This window comes from Loxodonta africana, chromosome 1 (genome assembly GCF_030014295.1).
Source record: "Loxodonta africana isolate mLoxAfr1 chromosome 1, mLoxAfr1.hap2, whole genome shotgun sequence".
Lineage (NCBI taxonomy): Eukaryota > Metazoa > Chordata > Mammalia > Proboscidea > Elephantidae > Loxodonta > Loxodonta africana.
This window is the reverse complement of record NC_087342.1, coordinates 30,127,241-30,144,149: the sequence shown is the minus strand read 5'-3', so window position 1 is coordinate 30,144,149 and position 16,909 is coordinate 30,127,241. Positions and strand designations below refer to the sequence as shown.

At 40.7% G+C, this 16,909-nt stretch overlaps 1 protein-coding gene across 12 annotated transcripts in view; it reads left to right on the top strand.

The window, feature by feature from the left end:
* The window catches only part of VPS8 (VPS8 subunit of CORVET complex), a 229,439-nt gene that overhangs the window by 48,071 nt on the left and 164,459 nt on the right, over nt 1-16,909 (top strand). For 10 of the 12 annotated variants that reach the window (XR_002786485.2, XM_064278125.1, XM_064278257.1 and 7 more), the window contains 7 exons: nt 4,228-4,308; nt 6,549-6,719; nt 8,836-8,910; nt 9,912-9,947; nt 10,795-10,885; nt 11,238-11,284; nt 12,689-12,778. Coding sequence is in view for 11 of the 12 variants with exons in the window: in XM_064278125.1 (XP_064134195.1) it covers nt 4,228-4,308; nt 6,549-6,719; nt 8,836-8,910; nt 9,912-9,947; nt 10,795-10,885; nt 11,238-11,284; nt 12,689-12,778 (591 nt within the window). In the remaining variant the exon portion in view is untranslated. Of the gene's footprint in view, nt 1-4,227; nt 4,309-6,548; nt 6,720-8,835; nt 8,911-9,911; nt 9,948-10,794; nt 10,886-11,237; nt 11,285-12,688; nt 12,779-16,909 lie in introns of those variants that run through there. The other 2 variants (XM_064278406.1, XM_064278507.1) reach the window with 2 other exon arrangements.

The window sequence follows — 16,909 nt, the reverse complement described above, 5'->3', positions numbered from 1 at the left end:
CTCTGCAGGAGAAGGATGTGGCAGCCTGCTTCCCTAAAGATTACAGCCTCAGAAACCCTATGGGGAAGTTCTGCTCTGTCCTATGGGGTTGCTATAAGTCAGCATCAGCACAGCTGCCATGGGCTTGGGGCAGAGCACAAAGAGATTAGTATGGGCTGGAGAGGTCAATGCCCTTGGAAGCAGCAGTAAGGAAATCAAAGGACATATTGCACTGGGCACATCTACTGCAAAAGTCCTCTTTAAAATATTTAAAAAAAAAAGTGTCACTTCGAGGACTGAGATGCACCTGACCCAAGCCATGATATTTTCAGTCGCCTCATATGCATACTAAAGCTGGGCAATGACTACGGAAGACCAAAGGAGAATTGATACCTTTGAATGATGGTGTTGGCGAAGAATATTGGGTATACCACGGACTGCCAGAACAACGAGCAAATACGTCTTGAAAGAAGTATGGCCAGAATGCTCCTTAGAAGCAAGGATGGTGAGTCTTTGCCTTACGTAATTTGGACATGTTATCAGGAAGGACCAGTCCCTAGAGAAGGACATCATGCATGGTAGAGAGGAGGGTCAGCAAAAAAAAGGAAGGCCCTTGGTGAGATGGATTGACACAGTAGCTGCAACAATGGGCTCAAGCATGACAACAGTTGTGAGGATGGCGCAGGACCAGGCAGTGTTTCGTTCTGTTGTCTCTATGAGTTGGAACCGACTCGACAGCACCTAATAACAACAGCAACAGCGAGGTCATGGAAGACTTTGTGAAGGACATACAGCAAATACTGCAGGAGGGGTGGGCACGAATATTGGGGAAATAATACGAACTGAAGTTACAGAGGAAACAAGGTACCTGTATAGTCTCTTCTCAGGTTTCCTAGCTCAGTGAAGTGAGTATACCACGGCCCACCCCATTTTTGAAGCTGGAAACCTAGGAGTTGCCTTTGTGTTTCCCTTCCCCATTTGTATCTACTTGTCACCAAGCCCTGTTGACTCCACCTCCAAAATCTCATGAATTTGCCCCCTTTTCTTCCCCACATTGCTTTTTCCCTAAACCATACACATGTCTAGCCTAGACTCTGCAGTAGCCTCCTAACTATCCTGGCCTCAGTGCCTTTACAGGTAGTACTGCCTCTGCAGGAAAACTCTGTGCTCTTGTCCTCTTTATCTTAGTTCATTGTTAACATTGCCTTCCTAGCCTCCTAAGCTAAGGTAGGGTTTCCTGCTACATACACCAGGAAGACCTTTTTCTTTGATAGCATTCAGCACTTTTTAAATTACTTGTCTAGTATTTTTCTTCCACACTAGCCTGGAAGTTCCATAAGTGCAGGGACCAGCTCTGCAACTATGTTTCCAGTCTCTGGATGCTTTGTAGATGTTTGTTGAATTAATAGTAGGGAGGAACCTGTGGCGGGAAATAACACTGAATATATGGAGTGATCTAGATCAGGGGTTGGTAAAGTATGGCCCCCAGGCCAAATCTGTCTGTCCGTTTTTATAAATAAAATGTTTTTGGAACGTAGTCATAGCCATTTGTTTATGTATTATCTATGGCTGCTTTTGTGCTACAAGGCCCTGGTGGCGTAGTGGTGAAGTGTTTGTCTGCTAACCAAAAGGTCAGCAGTTTGAATCCACCAGTCGCTCCTTGGAAAGCCTATGGGGCAGTTCTACTCTGTCCTATATGGTCGCTATGAGTTGGAATGGACTCAGTGGCGACAGGTTTATTTGTGTGTGTGTGTGCTACCGTGGCAGAGTTGAGTAGTTGTGACAGAGATGTATGGCCCACAGAGTCTAAAATATTTGCTGTGAGGCCCTTTACGAAAAAAGTTTTCTGATCCCTGATCTAGATTATAGAAGGTGTTGCCTTAGATTGCTAATGGGGAGCCATCACAGGTTCTTAGGTAGTTAAACTGAGAAAGATGTGATCTCAGTGATGTTTTAGGAAGTAGCAAAAGGAAGAGATTATGGGAACTAGAACGGAAATGGAAGGTTTTACTCTTGTGATAAAGCAGGTGTGAGGCATTTAGACAGGGGTGGTTGGTTGCAGCGAGAGTTAAGAAAGAATGGAATTTTGATGGACAGACAAGGCTTCCCATCATATTGGATCTAGGGCCCAAGAGAAATGAAAGAAACAGCACATTTCTGACTTTGCATTGTAGAAGCGTGAGGTACTTGAAGAGGAGATGACTTGAGGGGGAAATATCTGGAAAAGATTTAAATGTGTTGATCTGGAAGTGAAGATGGGACTTTCAAGTGTTATGTCAAGGGATGTATCCAGAGAATTCCAGGATACAATGAGAATTCTAGGATATAAAAGGTAGTTGAGGCTGTAAAAATTAAAAGCTAAAGCATGCGTGACCTTGGAGAATAATCATATAAGAGAAAGACAAGAGAAAAAGCAGTTCCTGCAAAGTCATATAATGGTAGGAGGGGAAAAAGCAATATGGGATCCCACAGAAGACGAGGAAGGAAAGACTTTGAGATGTGGTCAATTCCAGGATAAATATCAAAGGAAGATCAGGGAAGAAGAGGAATGAAGATAAGACTCCTGGACACAGCAAGAAGTAGTTCTTTAGAACTTTCAGAGGACTGATTATCAACGGAATGGGGGTAGAAGTTAGATTTTAGAGCCTTGTTAAAGAAATGAGTATCTAGAAGACCAAACCCACACAGTTGTGTTTGATTGCAAGAGGGAGGAATATAATTAAATACTAGTCAGAAAAAGTAAATCAAGGGAAAGTTTTTTGTTTGTTTGTTTTAATTTTAAGATGGGAAGTCAGAAACTTTTTTAATTGTGTTTTGGGAGAAAGTTTACAGTAAAAATTAGTTTCTTATTCAGAAATTTATATGCAAATTGTTCTGTGACGTTGGTTTCAATCCCTATAATGTGCCAACATTCTGCTCCTTTCCCTTTCCACCCTGGATTCCCCATGTCCATTCATCCAGTTTTCCTGTCTCTTCCTGCCTTTGCGCCTTTGCTCTTGGACAGGTGTTGCCCATTTGGTCTCATATACTTGGTTAATCTAAGAAGCATGTTCCTTGCGTGTGTTATTGTTTATTTTATAGACCTGTCTAATCTTTGGAGAAATGTGTTTGATAGTAAAAGGAAAAGAGCCTTTAAGAAGGAGTGATTGAATATGATAGCCAGGGAGGGGTAATATTAAGAGTGATGGAAGGAGGTGGGATTTAGAATATATATAGGTGAAATAATTTTCTTTCAGTAAGAGCTTTAGAAAATGTTAGGAGACTAGATAACATTGGCATTGATCTTTTCAGTTTATGAAACACTTTCAGCATATGCAACACATAGAACAGTTGGGTGCTGTCTTATTTTCATTTTACTGGTGAAGAGACTGAGAATCAGCGACTTGCCCTTGGCCACGCAGCTGTCAGCAGCAGAACTTACAACACAGGGCTTCCAGGTTCCGTGTTCGTTTCACCAGAGCATCTTTTCTGATGGAAGATGTGATACAGTGAAGATCGGAGTACATGAAGGGCCCACATTCAGTGGTCTCAGTTTTGTGTTAAAGTATCAGGGAAGGTCAAATACTGCAAATGATGGAACTACAAAACAAAGAGGAATTGGGACTTACAAGGGAAGACATCTAGAACGCTGCTGTGGGGATGTGTAAGCAAAGTCAGGTCGAATTGACTATCCAAGATTCAAGTAGGCTTGGTTCCTACCGTGCGTGTCTTTCTTTAGTGCTCTGCTGTTTTGGAGCAGAAGTGGAGAAAGCAGTGACGATCAAGGATTATAGCATGTATATGTACACAGATATAAATAAAGTGTTGGCATTCAAGGTTTCTAGGGTAGTTTTGGACCCTTTTCTCATAATTCAGAAAAGTCTAATTTCATCACTGCATGTTCTTTTTTGTTAATGAACTTTTGTTTGACTTTGTTACACCCTTGATACCAATCTCATATTATGCCTTAACTAAATACAGTCATTGATGTGATAAAGTCAGGTTGTTCTGAATTATGACAGAGTGAAAATTAGCCTATAGCCTTTGCTAATACAGACAACTAGATTGCTAACCAGTGCTTTGGATTTTGGTACAAATCATGGTGTGAACGATTTTTTTTTTTAATTTGTGTAGTATTTTCCTTAGGTATCAGTATTTTTGGCTTATCCACATTCTGGATGGGAATCATTTTATAAGTGGAATATAATTGAGCATTTCAAAGTGTCTCAAATAGTAGCTGATTTGGATTTTTTTTATCTCATCATCAAGGTTAAGCGAGATGAATCTGGAGCAATACACGTTACTAAGCAAAAACATCTTCACTTATGCTATGACCTTATCAACTTTACTGTGAGTATGATTCAAAGTAATACTCCCCATTTAGTTTCAAGTAATTATTTTGACTAGTATATTAAAGCTAACAGGATTTCTGCCATGAACCGTGATGTTATGAGTTGAATTGTGTCCCCCAAAATGTGTCTCAACTTGACTAGACCGTGGTTCCCAGTATGGTGTGGTTGTCTGCCATTTTGTGATCTGATGTGATTATCCTACGTATTGTAAATCCTACCTCTACGATGTTGTTGAAAAACCCTGGTGGCATAGTGGTTAAATTGCTACGGCTGCTAACCAAAAAGTCAGCAGTTTGAATCCACCAGAGGCAAGATTAGAGGCAGTTATGTTAGTGTCCTACCTGGACACAATCTACAGGGTTAGGTTGTATCTTCAGTCAGTCCCTTTTGATGTATGAAAGAGAGAAGCAAGCAGAGAAGAGAGGGACCTCATTACCACCAAGCAGAGTTCATCCTTTGGGCCTGGGGTCTTTGCACTGAGAAGCTCCTAGACCAGGGGAAGATTGATGACAGGGACCTTCCCGCACAGCTGACAGAGAGAGAAAGCCTTCCCCTGGAGCTGGCACACTGAATTTGAACTTGTAGCCTGCTAGACTGTGAGAGAATAAATTTCTGTTTGTTAAAGCCATCTGCTTGTGGTATTTCTATTATAGCAGCACTAGATTCCTAAGACACATGACATTTAGAATCAAATAAAATATGGATGGACGTGAAGTCCTTCTTATATTGACTAAAGCCTGCGTTTGGTGTGATGCCACAGAATTATTGCTTCTCAGCCTGAGGCCCTGCTGAACACCGGCAGGATCAGGAGCGTTCTCTTCAGTGTCCTGGTTAGACAAATGGGAGTTGGGCCTCAGAAGAATTCTGGTGGAATTGCCTTGCTTTCTCTGTAAATATGTTTTTGTATTTCTGAGTTTGTCCTAATCGGTTCAGGAGTTTATGCAGCCTCTTCTTTACTTGTTACTAAACACTTTGCAAAGAGCTCTCTCTACCATACATCTCAGTCCTGCGTGACTTCTTGGTTTAAAAAAAGAGAGAGGATTTCTTTTTGAATCAAAGTTGATTTTTTCATTTGTAAATAGTGATAGTTTTGAGGATAGCATCATTAAAATATTTCTGTGTTTTTATTGTTAATGCTTTTAACACATTGGTATCTGATATCCATTGAAACATTCTACATATACATGAATGTAAAAAGTCATTGCTGTCCAGTCAATCCCGATTCAACAGCCCTGTGGGACAGGGTAGAATTGCCTCGTAGGGTTTCCAAGATTGTAAATCTTTACAGGAGCAGATCACCAGGTCTTTTCTCCCATAGAGCTGCCGTTAGGTTCAAATTGCCAACCTTTTGGTTAGCAGCTGAGTGTTTAACCATGGTACCACCAGGGCTGCCCATTTGAATGAATAAAGACATCTTGCAATATGAGACAACCTCTTTTTTTCCAATGGAAAGGCTAACGAAGGCTTTTTCTCCAACTTGACAATATTTATTTAACTTTTAAGGACTGAGATACTCAGATCTTTTATTTATCATATATGATTTGTTGTTTCGTTGTACATTGCATTTCAAACTCACGTTTAGATTCTTGATTTACATCATGATTTTTTGACACGCGTGTTTCATGAGATGACTGTGTTCAGACTCTTCCTGTGCGTATGAGATATTAGTGTCTCTGCTACCACCAGAGCCCCTCGTGGAACCATCTAGCACAGTTTTCTGAAATTCATTACCATGACTTCAGTTTAAGACATTTGAGATATAGCATTTTAATAATCTATGTATGATTCTGCCACCGGGAAATTTTTCCCCAACCATAAGTAGCCATTCTCCTAACAGGTGATGTTTCCACTCGTCCTGTGGAGCGTCCGTGGTGTGAACCCTGGCTGCATTGCTTCATAAATTGGCCTTTAGGGGCTCCTTTGCAACCATGTCAACACTTGGAATTGTGAGGGTCTAACCCTAGGTGGGTTAGACACAGTGGTGGATTGACACAGTGGCTGTAACAATGGGCTCAAGCATAACAATGATTGTAAGGATGGCACAGGACTGGGCAGTGTTTCATTCTGTTGTACATAGGGTGGCTATGAGTCAGAACTGACTCAACAACACGTAACAACAAGAACCCTGGGTGAAAGGAGCCCTGGTGGCTCAGTGGTTAAGCACCTGGCTTGCTTCTTGTCCTGAATGTTGACGCGGGCCGGGCCTCACTTTTGTTGTGTTGTGTGCTTGGATTGCAGTGGATAAACTCGCGCACAGTTGTGCTGTTGGACAGTGTAGAGAAGTTGCACGTGATTGATCGCCAAACTCAAGAGGAATTAGAAACAGTGGAGATCTCAGAAGTCCAGTTGGTCTACAACAGCAGCCACTTCAAGTCCTTAGCCACTGGAGGAAATGTCAGCCAGGCGCTGGTAAGGACAATCTGTTACCTTGGTATTTTTATAAACTTGGTATTTAGTTGTTGTTGTTGGTCTATTTTAGAAATAGGACCTCTGGGGCTATATCTTTCTGCCTTGAGGTGTTTCTTTAAAAGCCACTAGGTGAAGTGGGTGTGGTTGTGTGTGTCAGTATTCAGGAGTGTGAACTAAAACTGTAATTCCTGTTACTTCTGTCCCGAAATGTGACTAATTTAATATAATACCAAAGATAGGTTTGAGAGATGAATAACTGGAGACAGGTAGCCTAGGAGGCTTTGGAAATACTTGGGTGAAATAGTAAGTGGTTGAACAGTTATGGTAGCTATGGGTATTAAAAGGGAAAGATGGCTTTGAGAACAAGAAAGAAGGTTCCTTAGGAATAGATGTATTGTAGGAGGCTAGAGAGAGGGAAGACTCAGACAAAAGTTACGACCTGAGTATTAATTTACTAAATTTTGAGTAACCACAATAAATGGCCTCAAGCAATTACAGATAGTTTACAGTTAACTTAATTTGAATTATGATCTCATGTTTACGAAACCAGTAATCTTTAAGCAGAAAATTTAGACTATTGTGATGCTTCCCTGGGTAATTTTTTAAATTTATAATAGTCATATTTAATGAACATGTAAAAAAATAAAACCCATTGCTGTCAAGTCAGTTCTGACTCATAGTGACCCTGTAGGAGAGCATAGAGCTGCCCTACTGTAGGGTTTCCAAGCAGATTGTAACGTCTTCCTTCTGTGGAACAGCTCATGGATTCGAACTGCCAGTCTTTTGGTTAGCAGCCAAGCACTTAACCACTGCACCACCAGGGCCCCTTTGAAAATGAGCAAAAGATTTGATTGAATATTTCACTAAAGAAGATACCTGAATGGCTAATAAACCTAGGTGTGCCTCACCCAAGCCATGGTCTTTTCAGTCACCTCATATGCATGTGAAAGTTGGAAAATGAATAAGGAAGACCAAAGAAGAATTGATGACTTCGAGTTATGGCGTTGGTGAAGAATATTGAATATTCCCTGGACTGCCAGAAGAACGAACAAATCTGTCTTGGAAGAAGTACAACCAGAAGGCTTCTTAGAAGCAAGGATGGCAGGACTGGGCCTCAGGTACTTTGGACATGTTAGCAGGAGGGACCAGTCCCTGAAGAAGGATACCATGCTTGGTAAAGCAGAGGGTCAACAAATGTGAGGAAGGACCCTCAAAGGAGATGGATTGACACAGTGGTTGCAACAATGGGTTTAAGCATAACGATTGTGAGAATGGTGTAGGACCAAGCAGTGTTTTATTCTGTTGTACATGGGGTTGCTATGAGTCGGAACCAACCTGACAGCATCTAACAACAATAAACCTATGAAACATGCTCAACATCATTAGTCATTGGAGAAATGTAAATTTAAACCACGATGAATACCACTTCACACACACACTGCAGTGGCTATAATAAAAAAGACAGACAGTAACAAGTGTTGGCTAAGCTATGGAGAAACTAGAACTCTCATGCATTGTGAGTGGCAGCGTAAAGTGTCTGAGGTTTAAAACTTGTTTAAGATCATACCAATGGCACTGGGTTTTTTTTTTTAAGATCATACCCAGTAGGTGGCGGAGCCAAAATTTGTAACCTAGGTTTATCTGAGTATGAGTTTCTCTTCTATTTTGCTGGGCAGTGCTGGTTCCCACATACTATGCTTCTCTGTCTTCCTGTTTCCTCTTGTGTTATATGTTGACATTTATTTCAAAGAACTTGGAAGTACCGTTTTCATTCGGCCCTCTTCTTTGCCTGAAGCCGCAACTGCCTGTCATCTATTAAAGGGCAGGTTGCGACAGTTTTACTTTTGATTTAAAAGTTGGCATGTTTCTCCTTTTTCCACATTATTCTGAAAAAATAAAACGGCCATATGTAAGCAGAGGGTTACTTTTTACACTTTGTCTTTTCTGCCACTTCTGCTATCAGATTGGCACTCGATTGACATTCTTTTCTCCACTCATTTATGGGATGAAACTATACGGACCTAAAATGTTGTCTCTATAATTGACATTCTTTAAAATAAACTTCATGAGACTTCTAATGCATGTAATTTTCACTCTTTTTTTTTTTTTTTTACAGGCTTTGGTTGGAGAGAAGGCTTGTTATCAATCCATCAGTAGCTATGGTGGTCAGATCTTTTATTTGGGGACAAAAGTAAGCTTTCACTCTGTGACTCTGTGTGTGTGTGTCTCAGGGTAGTTGGGGCTGAAGGAAGTTTGCTGGGAAAGAGGGCTGTGTGTTGTGAAGTGCATACTGATCAGCAGTCATCCACAACTCTTAGGGGTTAAGTATTTGTGGTTTTTAGCTCATTAATTTTCCTCCACTTTTAGACACATTTTTACTTCTGTTTAGGTTCTGGCTAATAGGATGTCTCTTTTCTTGATTCAGGGATATGATTTCATAATCTTCCTTCACATTTAGGTTTTCATGACCAGGGAGACACATTATCATGTAGAGTTGTCATGTAATTAAGATCATGTTTAGCATAGATCAGCTTAAAAAAAAAAGCAGTTGCTGTCAACTTGATTCCAACTCACGGTGACCCTATGTGTGTCAGAGTAGAAGTGCACCCCCATAGGTTTTCAATGGCCATGACCTCATGGAAGTAAATTACCAGGCCTTTCTTCTGAGGCCTGTCCGCATGGACTTGAACCACCAGCCTTTCCTTTAGTAACCCAGCACTGAACTGTTTGCACCACCTGGGTGGCCTTAGGATATGTTAAAATGCATTGAGACATTTGACTTAGAATAGAATTGCTGGAATAAAAAACTTTTTGTATATGCATTTGTTCATGTCTCTCTCTCTTTTTTTTTTAAACCTAGTATGGAGAAATAGTTCTCCATTATTAAAATCGAACCAAAATATTACCAAGTCATTACTGGGAGATGAACTTGGGCGTTCCTTGTTCCTTGTCCATGGAACCATTTCCTTCTTGAACTGTGGAGTTACTGGTCTTGAAATGTTTCTTTGATTTACTCTCTAATGTGGCCCTTGAAGACCCTTTACAAAATTGTAAGATGTACTTCTAACCATGGTGTGCAATGTTTTTACTTCAGGAGACTACAAAAATAGGATGTAGAACTGGGGACAAATGTGTCTCCCAAACAAGTCAATTAAAGGCGAACATTTTAATTTCTTTCTCCTTGTTTTCCAGTCTGTTTATGTGATGGTGCTGAGGAGCTGGAGAGAGGTGAGTTCAAAGTCGTTTTCTGTGTTTAAGCTTCTGAATTGATAGCGTTTTAACATTTCTGCTTTGACTTGGCAAAAAAAAGATTAGTTGGATTTGTGCTTCTTAATTCCAGAAGTGTACATCAAAACTGCTCTTGCTGATAGGTACCTGATTTCATAAAGCTGACTGTATAAGTTAGCGTTAGGTTTGACTGCATATATCAGAAAATTCAGGATAACAGTGGCTTAAACAAGATTTCTCTCTCACATAAAAGCAATCTGGAAGTAGGCAGTCTGTGGCTAGTCTGAAGGCTCTGTGGTGTTTAATAAACTATCCTGTTCTATTATCCTTGCATGTGGATTCTAATTGCAAGGTCATTTATGACACAAAACAGCTGCTGGAGCTCCAGCTGTTACATCCACATTCTAGGAAGGCGAAAAGGGAAAAGGACCTGCCCCCTGCTGGTTAAGGTTACATACAACAAATATCAAACACACTTATCGTTGGCCAGAGCTTTGCCACAGTGGCCAGACTGGTTAAGGGGAGTCTTAGAAATGTCCTTTAGCTGGTATGATGTCTGAAATAATCTTGGGGTTTATTACTAAGGAGGAGGGGGTGAATGGATGTTGTGATAAGCACCACACTGTTTCTGTGCCCCTTTTCATATCTAAGCCCCACAGCTGCCTATACTAGCCCTCTCTATACAGTCTGGTGTTTCAAGAAATTGGTTTTCTTGGAAGTAAGATACTCATGTGTTTATTGGAATAATTTTATTTAGCAACTTCTGGAAAAGTGTTAGGTAGAATAGGCATTCTGACTGGTGATTGGTCAGATAAAGGAGTCAGCCTCTCCTAGTTATTCATTTTAGAGAGTGGATCATCTCCTGAAACAAGACTGCCTCCCAGAAGCCTTGGCGCTCGCGTGGTCTTTCCATGAAGGAAAAGCAAAAGCAGTAGTGGGTGAGTTAACAGGACTCCCGTGTGGTGGAGATTGTCTTTTTGGAGCAGAGAGAATGAATGATACCAGTCGTTCATATAACACTTCTAGCCGAGTGTTTAAATATTTTATAAACACACCCTGCAGACTTACAGCAAACAAGATTAATAATAAATACTGGGTATAGAACTTAAAATGTCACTTTTTAAATTCTTTAATCTCACAAGGAAAATTTACTACTAGAACAAAACAGAAGTACACTGTTATGTTACCTGGTCCACTAGATATAAGGCAGCTTCTATTATGGCAGAGTACAGTTTCGCTTCTGAAGATGTGGGCTAACTTTTGTGTGATGCTGAATTTTCTCCTCTGCAGGATTATCCGGGGATGCCAGTAAGCGAAAGGCTGTTGTTGCCGATCGGGTGAGTTCTTTAATATAGGGTCTTTTCTAGACCAAAGTACAGATTTGCCTTTGATAGTTGCTGATATCTTCGGGCATGGTTAGATAAGTGGCTACAGTTGAGGAGAGAGTAGATATAAAAAAGTCAGGTTATAATTCCCTGGTGTTACCTTGAATGCTTTTTAAATTCCTTAATCAGCTACTCCTTTTTCCCTTGTTCACTGTCTTCTGACAACAGTAAAGTAATAAAATAGCTAAAAGATAGGCATCAGAAAGAAGGAGGAGGAAAAACCGGGGGTATGGATAATTTCTGAACTAACTATAGCCCATAAAAAATTGACATTTCTTAGTTTTTAGAAACTGATTAGTAATTATGAGTAATACTGTATATGCAAATGTTTTTTGCTACTTGAGATAACGGAGAGGGTTAATGCTTTATTATTTAGCATTAATCTGATTAGTGCTAATATTTGATGTTAGCCTTGTTTTCCTACTGTAGACTTGGTCAAATTCATTTATTGTAGTAATCCTTGTTTTGCATTTTTTTTTTTTTTTACTGTGTAAATGCTTTGGTAAAATTATATTCCACATTAGCGTAAACATTAAGAAAACAAGAGAAGAGACTGTCCACTGCTTAGATTCAAGCCTGATTTACCCAGAATCTTCCAGAAAGAATTGGCTGTCTGTGCTTTAGGGGCAGACCTACAGCAGAGAATGACTGAAGATCTTCACTTTAATTTTCATCTCCTGAGCAATACAGTAAGGAACCCTGGTGGTGCAGTGGTTAAGCACTTGGCTGCCAACTGAAAGGTCGGTGTTTTAAACCTATCAGCCACTCCACAGAAGAAAGATGTGGCAGTCTGCTTCCATGACGATGACAGCCTTGGAAACCCTATGGGGCAGTTCTAGCGCTGTCCTACAGGTTGCTATGAGTCAGAATCGACTGGATGGCAACGGGTTTGGTTTGGTTTGAGCAATATAGTTACTATATGTACTGTAGTCTGTAAAAAACCAAACCCGTTGCCATCGAGTCAATTCCGACTCATTGCAACCTTATAGGATAGAGTAGAACTGCCTCATAGAGTTTCCAAGGAGCACCTGGTAGATTCAAACTGCTGACCTTTTGGTTAGCAGCTGTAGTACTTAACCACTGTGCCACCAGGGTTTCCACACTGTAGTCTAGAACCTTGGAATATGTCTTAGGAAAGATTAGCGAATTAGTACTAGCCCTGAGGTTGAAAGAAATTAGGCCAGGGTTTAAAAAAAAAAAATCAGGAAGGAAAGCCACAAATCATTAAATTATACTTTTGATATAATAACAAAGCCTGATCCCGTATTATTTCGGTGGGCCACTACCATAACTTATTAAATGTTGAAAACCTTTTAAGATGTATTTTGTTTCTATGCAAGGCTCTTTTCCTTACAGATGGTAGAAATCCTATTCCATTATGCAGACCGAGCTCTGAAGAAATGCCCAGAGCAGGGCAAGATCCAAGTGATGGAGCAGCATTTTCAGGTACACCTGTGCTGTGCTTCTGGTGACATTGCTCTGAGCAGGTCTGACGCAGCTCTTGTATATCACGTGTGACATTCATGTTTTGGTTAAACATCTTTCAGCGAACAGCATTTTGTTTCAGAGCCTGTGGAGCCTTCTAAATGATTAAATTTTGGAGCAACAAGAGTTCAGTCCCAAGGGAACAGAGGAGTCAGGCATTGTGGAATGTTACTTCAGTGCTTAGTCTTTGTGGAAGGAAAGGATTTGTATATGAGGACACAGACCTGTAAATTGACACCACACAGTGGCTGACACCTTGCTGATGACTCACATTTATGTTATTAGACAGGCCACCAGCTAGTTGGAGGAGAGGCATACCACCCAGATTTAAATTTAGTTCTCCCAGGAGCACCTGTGACTGAAGAATAGATCAGGCACTAAAATACGCTAGTGAGAGACCTTGGAAGGCAATCAAAATGGAAGCCAAGGAACGGTTTAAAGACCTGTGCAGTATTGTGTACGTTTTTCTCTCGGCAGTGATTGCCAGTTATATTTGCTGCAGATCTGTTTTTTCCTGCCTATCCCTAGAGTTCCCTCACTTCTTTTAACAAATATTTGAGTGTCTAATACAGGAGTGAGCAAACTTTTTCAAAAAAGGGCCAAATGGCACAACCCTTTAAAAATGTAAAAACTGTCCTTAGCTTGTGGGCCATACAGAAGCAGACTGAGGGCAGGATCTGGGCCATTGTTTGTGACCCCTGGTCTAACATATACTAGGCACTGGGTAATAGTAAGATGTACATGGTCCAAGTGATGCGCAGTGGTTAAAGTGCTCATCAGCTGACCAGCAGATCATTGTTTCGAACCCACCAGCTGCTCCATGGGAGAAAGATGTGGCAGTCTGTTTCTGTAAAGATTTACAGCCTTGGAAACCCTATGGGGTCACTATGAGTTGGAAGTGACTCGACAGCAGTGGGTTTGGGTTTTTTTTTTGGGGGGGGGGGTGTGATCTTAAAGTTTACAGTCTAGTCAAAATAATTTTTTCTCATGTACAGTAACTGAAATATTTAGAAGAAATCTAGTGGTTTTGAAGTTCTGAAGAGCAGACATGGGCTGTAACTTTTTTTATGTCTCCATTTGAGGCCCATAACTGTGGAAGGCAAGGACAGACATGGCAAGGAACAGTTGGATGGTATCAGAGGAGGATTTGGTTTCCTGAACTGTGTTCTTTAATGCCAGAGTGCTAAGCTCTGGCAGAGTGACTTTGGTTACCCTGTTTGGATGGAGGCTCGTTAAATTTATCAATAGAATAAGAAAAATAAGCCCAGATAAAATTGTAAAAATAGATAACTTAGGAGGAAAACATATATCAGAAAGAAAGCATTTGGGATCAAAACCATGTATGTAGATACTTTGTATCCCAGTACTCAAGAGTGCAGATACAAAGAAAACGTTGTTTTACATGAGGACACCTATCACCAGGAGATGGCGCAGTGGCGCTAACGACAGGGCTGTCGCCATTGGAGGGTCTGCTTTGTTGAAAATAAACATGTAACGGGAGGCTGGGAGAGGCTGAGGGTGTGGTGTAATCTAGAGACCACCGTGCCAGGAGACATATGTAGAGAGCTCTTGGTATTTATGGAAGAAGAAAGGAACAAAAGTCGTGTTCTGATGGAGAACTACTGAAGAAGCTCAGTGGACAGGAACTGTAGATGATGGTTTGTTGTAGCAATCACAGGGAAACTGTGGTAGTCACGGGCTTCCAATACGCTGCTATCTGCTGGACGTCTCACTCTGCTAAAAAGAGCATCGGATAAAAATTTTTATTTGATTTGTTAATGATTTAGTATTATAGGAGGTAAAGGAAACAGTGGTGGGAACCATTACTGTATTGATTGATTCTCTTTTTTTTAATCGATAATTGGGGAAGTAGAGGGATAGACTGTTAAGATAAACAGTATTTTATAATCATGAAAAATACACTGAGCATGAACTTTGTATTTTAGAAAGCAAATTTTTCAGAAAAAATGTAAGCACAACCTAATGGCTATAGGTCCCCCCTCCCCCAGAAAAAAAAAGGTGTTCACAGAGTACAGGAAATTCTCAAATTGTGACATAATAACCACAGACAAGGAGGTAGGAGAGGTGGAGGAGCCTGGAGAAAAGTATCTATTTGCAAAGCAAGGAACAAAAGATGGAGGGAGGTCTGTAACCAGTGACATACGCCAAAAGCGTCATGAACCTGCAAGACTGTCAGAAAGGAGAATGGTCCAGGTCCCGATTATGCCTACCCAAATAATAAGGGGCCCCCAAAAAGAAGGGATTTTACCAAAGGTACACTGAGCATGCGTTGTGTGTCAGGTACCATGCGGAGCACTTGACGTTCATGTTTATTTAATTTTCACAGCCACCTCCTGAAACAGATAAGTTGTTTTTATCCCCATTTTATAGATGAGGAGACTGAGGCTTAGAGAGACTAAGTAACTTTCCAGGGCAACCTTGCCGACAGGTGCTGGAGCCAGGTTTCAGATCTAGGTCTCTCTGATTCCAAAGCCCAAGACGTAAGCATTGTGCTGTGCTTTTATTTTCAGAGTGAGGGCAGGAAGGCTGGGGGAGAGGGGAGATGCTAACAGATGACCAAGAAGAATAATCATGGCAAACACACTCTGAAATGCTTCCTGTGTGGCAGGCACTGTTAAAAACTCACACCTGTTACCTCATTTGATTCTTGTTACCACTCTCAGGTAGGTACTATTTTTATTTGCATTTAGAAAGGAGACTGAGGCACAGAGAGGGTAAATAACTTGTTCCAGGTCACAAGGGTACAAATGATAGAGCTGGGATTTGAATCCAGGCAGTTGGACTTTCGGGTCCACATCTGGCCTGCTACGCTACACTAAAAAACACTGCTTCTTATCTTGCTTCCATTTTACCAGCACAGAGAATGGTCTTTAAAGTGGAAAACTCCAGATTAATAAAACAAACAAAAAAACATTGCCACTGAGTTGATTCCAACTCATAGCGACCCTATAGGGCAGCGTAGAAATGTCCTATAGCGTTTCCAAGGAGCACTGGTGGATTCGAACTGCCGACCTTTTTGGTTAGGGCTCCCTTGATTAATATATTAAAGAAAAAAGCTGAAACTCAGCATATGTGATATAAAGTTGCTTTTTGATGGTTTCAGACCCAGTGGAATTATAACTCAGGATGCTGTTGGAACTTGAAAACGATCTGAGCCACCGTTAATAATTTGTGAGAAACTTTGGATTGATTTTCCAGTAAGGGATACTTGATTAAGCATGGATGCTTAGGCAGGAGAGACACAATTTACTTCACTCAGGAGGACAGTTTTCTCTGGAGAAGGTGGTCTTTAGCCCATCAGCACAGTTGGTCACAAATCCGCTGCTTCAAGTGTTAGCATAAAATAAATAAATTGACTCTTACGTGTGCTTTTTTTAAAAAAAGAAGAGTAGATTTATGAAACTATCTGTTGACAACCCCAGTGTCGCTTGTGAGCCTTTTGCATGAGTTGACCTTAAAACAACCGTGTTAAGCTCATATAATTGCCTTTTTGAAAAGAATATGAGGTCAGTATGTTAATAGAAGGAGCCCTGGTACAAAGTGGTTAAGAGCTCGACTGCTGAACAAAAGGTTCAGCAGCTGCTTGAAAACCCTATGGGGGCAGTTCTGCTCTGTTTTATAGGGTTGCTATGAGTCAGAATCCACTTGGTGGAACCAGGTTTTTTTTTTTTTTTAAATAGTGGATGGAGCCTTGCTAGCAAAGTGGTTAAGCACCTGTCTGTTAACCGGAAGATTGGCAACTCAAATCCACCAGGTGCTCCTTGGAAATCCTGTGGGGCAGTTCTACTCTGTCCTGTAAAGTCGCTGTGAGTCGGAATCAATTCCACAGCAACAGGTTTGGTTTTTTGGTTTTATATTAATGGAATACTTATAACAATTTTGTCTAAATTTTCCATTATCCTCAAGATAGTTCTGTTATACAGCTTTGCAGCTATTAAAAAAGTGTTCTTTGGTTGCTTAATATTAATTACCTCTTAAGACTTTCATATTCAAAGGAGCCCACATCTAAAGGGCTTCCTTATCAATGGTTTGGATGAAGGTTCAGTGACTTGCTTGCCAAATTGTAATGGC